The sequence below is a fragment of the Monopterus albus genome, unplaced genomic scaffold (assembly GCF_001952655.1).
Source record: "Monopterus albus unplaced genomic scaffold, M_albus_1.0 scaffold401.1, whole genome shotgun sequence".
In the NCBI taxonomy this organism is placed as follows: domain Eukaryota; kingdom Metazoa; phylum Chordata; class Actinopteri; order Synbranchiformes; family Synbranchidae; genus Monopterus; species Monopterus albus.
The window spans coordinates 64,522-68,966 of NW_018128281.1; the positions used below are offsets into that span (position 1 = coordinate 64,522).

Here is a 4,445-nt window from a genome sequence, read left to right on the forward strand (position 1 = left end):
TCGGGGAGAAGCTGTTTCTCCAGAGACTGTAGAAAACGTCCAGTGGCTTTGACAAACAGTCAGTTAATATGAAGGACTTCTACTGGAACTGAGCGACTCCCATGTCCATTAGAGTCAGGTCATCACATCTGGATCCTTCCAGACCTGTTAGTAAGTCTGGAGCTAGCTTTCACCATGTGTGAGTCAGTCCAGGTGTAAATCAGTCCAAGTCAGAGACTCGGCTCAGACCTGAAATCAGCTGTTGTTGAGTGACAAGTCAGATCCTCCAGTTTTTACTGGCTCCTACTAAATGGATCAACATGGACATTAATGAAGCAGCAGAATGAATGTTGACGACCTGTAGCTCCGAGCTGAGCAGCAGCAGATGGGACATATTGATCACTGATTGGTATTGATTGTTGTGACCCAGTGAAATAACAGCTGGAACATTGTGACATTTACACCTGGTTCTTCACAAACTATCTGATTGATAATGGAGCTCCTGATTCACAGCTCTGAGCTCAGTGAGCTGCAGGTATTGATCTGATCAGAAACGTTAGAATAACAGAAGGACAAAGTGGCTCTGCTCATTGATTAGGACACATCTGATTGGATTATCAATGACTTCATCTAAATGCTTTATTCTTTATTCAGACTGTGGGAGTGCAGTTTGTCAGAATCCAGCTGTGCTTCTCTGACCTCAGCTCTGAAGTCCAACCCCTCCCATCTGAGAAAACTGGACCTGAGTGGAAACGACCTGCAGGATCCAGGAGTGAAGCAGCTGTGTGGTTTTCTGGAGAGTCCACACTGTCAACTGGAGACTCTGAGGTCAGACACCATGTTCTAGTTTTGTGCTGAGATGAATCTGATGTGAAAGTTGTGCTGACACCAAACTGCAGACATAAGGCTGATATTCTACTGATCCACACTTAGGAGCTTCATGGGAAATCGTTCTGTTCTTCTGTGGTTTGGTCCAGTGTTTACACAGTGGGTTGGTTATTGTTCTAATCTATCAGACAATAACAATTACACAGCTGCTCCAACACTTTGATAAACTACAATAATCAGGATAATCACCCTTATTTGGCCAAGTATGTTATACACACAAAGAATTTGTTTCCAGTACAGAACTGAGGCAGCCATCTGTGGCGCCAACTCAACCGATGGCTCTAACCATCGGGGGCAACTTGGGGTTTCAGTGTCTTGCCCAAGGACACTTCGACATGTGGACTGCAGGCACCGAGATTTGAACCTTCAGCCCTCTGGTTGGGAGATGACTGCTCTACCCACTGCACCACAGTTGCCCCAAGTAAAACCTTGGATTGCGAGTAACCTGGTCTGTGAGGTTTTATAAGACGAGCAAAAAAATGTTTTTTTTTAATATAAATTTTAACTTGATAAACGAGCAAGTTCTTGCAACAGGAGTAGTTGTACGCTTTGTCTGCCGAGCGTCACGTCATTGCTGAGCTGATGGTTCTCCTGCCTCACTCGTATAGTCAGTATCTGCACTGCAACAATGGCCCCGATGAAGATAAAATAAAGGTTTGAAAAGAAAGGCGGCAAGAAAAAGGAGATTATTACGGTGGAAGTTAAAAAGGAAATCATCGAGAAGGATGAGCGAGGTATGCAAGTGGCCGATATCGCAAGATTTTATAAGGGAGATGTGTAAAATGTGGGAAACTGCAAAATTTTGTAGAAACGCACCACCCAAATAAGGCTGTAGCAGTGCAGCGGTCAGGCCAGGATTTCAGTCCTTCACGGCGTAGTGTGTAACCAACTGTTTTTTTGGTGACTATGGTCCCAGCTGCCTTGAGATCATTGACAAGTTCCTCCCGAGTAGTTCTGGGCTGATTCCTCACCGTTCTCATTATCATTGAAACTCCACGAGGTGAGATCTTGCATGGAGCTCCAGACCGAGGGAGATTGGCAGTTAATTTATGTTTCCTCCATTTGCGAATAATCGCACCAACTGTTGTCACCTTCTCACCCAGCTGCTTGGGATGGTCTTGTAGCCCATTCCAGCCTTGTGTAGGTCCACAATCTTGTCCCTGACATCATTGGAAAGCTCTTTGGTCTTGGCCATGGTGAAGAGTTTGGACTCTGGATTGACTGATTGCTTCTGTGGACAGGTCTCTTTTATACAGGTAACGAGCTGAGAGGGCTCCCAATGTCAGCTCATTACCTGTATAAAATACACCTGGGAACCAGAGATCTTGCTGACTGATAGGGGATCAAATACTTATTTCATTCATAGCAAACTTCAAACAGGCCTGTAGTTACTTTATAACTTCTTTTGTAATGCATTTTTCTGGATTTTTTTGTTATTGTTGTGTCTCTCACTGTTCACATAAACCTACCATTGAAATTGTAGACTGATCATTTCTTTGTTAGTGGGCAAACTTACAAAATCAGCTGGAGTTCAAATAATTTTTCCCTGACTGTATGTCTTACCTGGGCTGGGTTCAAATACTATATTTTGTCTTGTTCCTAGGCAAGGCTGCTCCATCACTCACCCCATGACTGCAAATAAAAACAGTCAGCTGGCTAACACTGCCACATTACAGTAAATGTGGGTTAATGAGAGTTGTTCTTATATATTAATACAAGAAATGAGTATTCCGGCATCACGGGGACACACAGTTCACAAGTGTACTCTTGCAAACAAAATAATGTTTCCACCTCCATATTTGATGGTGGGGACAGTGTTTTTGGAGTCATAGGCAGCATTCCTCCTCCTCCAAACACGGCAAGTTGAGTTGATGCCAAAGAGCTTGATTTTGGTCTCATCTGACCACAACACTTTCACCCAGTCTTCCTCTGAATCAGTCAGATGTTCAGTGGCAAACTTCAAACGGGCCTGTAGATGTGCTTTCTTGAGCAGGGGGACCTTGCGGGCACAGCAGGGTTTCAGTCCTTCACGGCGTAGTGTGTTACCAACTGTTTTTTTGGTGACTCTGGTCCCAGCTGCCTTGAGATCATTGACAAGTTCCTCCCAAGTAGTTCTGGGCTGATTCCTCACTGTTCTCATTATCATTGAAACTCCACGAGGTGAGATCTTGCATGGAGCTCCAGACTGAGGGAGACTGGCAGTTAATTTATGTTTCTTCCGTTTGCGAATAATCGCACCAACTGTTGTCACCTTCTCACCCAGCTGCTTGGCGATGGTCTTGTAGCCCATTCCAGCCTTGTGTTGGTCCACAATCTTGTCCCTGACATCCTTGGAAAGCTCTTTGGTCTTGGCCATGGTGAAGAGTTTGGAATCTGGATTGATTGATTGCTTCTGTGGACAGGTCTCTTTTATACAGGTAACGAGCTGAGAGGGCTCCCAATGTCAGCTCGTTACCTGTATAAAATACACCTGGGAGCCAGAGATCTTGCTGACTGATAGGGGATCAAATACTTATTTCATTCATGAAAATGCAAATAACTTTATAACTTTTTTTGTAATGTATTTTTCTGGATTTTTTTGTTATTGTTGTGTCTCTCACTGTTCACATAAACCTACGATTGAAATTGTAGACTGATTATTTCTTTGTTAGTGGGCAAACTTACAAAATCAGCTGGGGTTCAAATAATTTTTTTCCCTGACTGTATGCTGGTATCTTCGCCAGTAATGGTGGGACAGTCTTTGAGTTATCCCAGCCTGTTACACTGGGACACTTTTCCGTAGACAAATGAATATTAAGAAGGGCAGCACGATCGTACATTTAGTAGAGCTGATGCATTCTGAGTGACTGTGGAGAGAAACAGCAAAAACAGCGAAAACAGTAACATACACCGGTGAGGCCGACGGCAAACCATGAACAGTGGCGCCATCTTGGAACTGCATTTAACCATACACAAAACGAATTATATGCGCAATCCAAGGTTTTACTGTATTTACTGTTTGTCCTGATTTGTCCTTTACTGAAGCAGCAGCATGTTGTCATTAATATTAATGAGAGTTCGGTGTCACTTCTGGTATCTGACTGGTTTTAACATGCTTCCTGCTGGGTTCAGCTGTTTGTGGAGTTTCCACTTTCTAAACTTCTACTTTCTAAACCTTCTTCAGCTCTGAACAGATGATAGCGCACTGAATGGTTTCAGGCGGGAACTTGGTCTTCTAATGTCACATGTTTTATTCCGTATTCAGACTGGAGAAGTGCAGTTTGTCAGAGACCAGCTGTGCTTCTCTGGCCTCAGCTCTGAAGTCCAACCCCTCCCATCTGAGAGAACTGGACCTGAGTGACAACAATCTGCAGGATCCAGGAGTGAAGCAGCTGTGTGATCTAGTGCAGAGTCCACACTGTCGACTGGAGACTCTGAGGTGAGTAGAGGGTTGCAGTCATTCCCTGCTGCCTCAGCAGTATTGTACTAAACCCAGTCAGTACCAAAGCAAAGAGCCAGTGTTTCCTGTAAACCTCCAACCTTCTCAGTGGCTGATTTCCTCAGTGAAAACAACCAAACTCTGACATAACACACATGTA

General features: G+C 44.1%; 1 protein-coding gene across 1 annotated transcript in view; it reads left to right on the forward strand.

The window, feature by feature from the left end:
• The first annotated feature begins 9 nt into the window (after positions 1 to 9).
• LOC109951659 (ribonuclease inhibitor-like) overlaps positions 10 to 4,445 on the forward strand; it is a 5,850-nt gene continuing 1,414 nt past the window's right edge. Inside the window, exons 1-2 of the mRNA XM_020586273.1 lie at positions 10 to 807; positions 4,112 to 4,285. Of these exons, the coding sequence (XP_020441929.1) occupies positions 614 to 807; positions 4,112 to 4,285 (368 nt within the window). The 5' untranslated portion in view covers positions 10 to 613. The remainder of the gene's footprint in view (positions 808 to 4,111; positions 4,286 to 4,445) is intronic.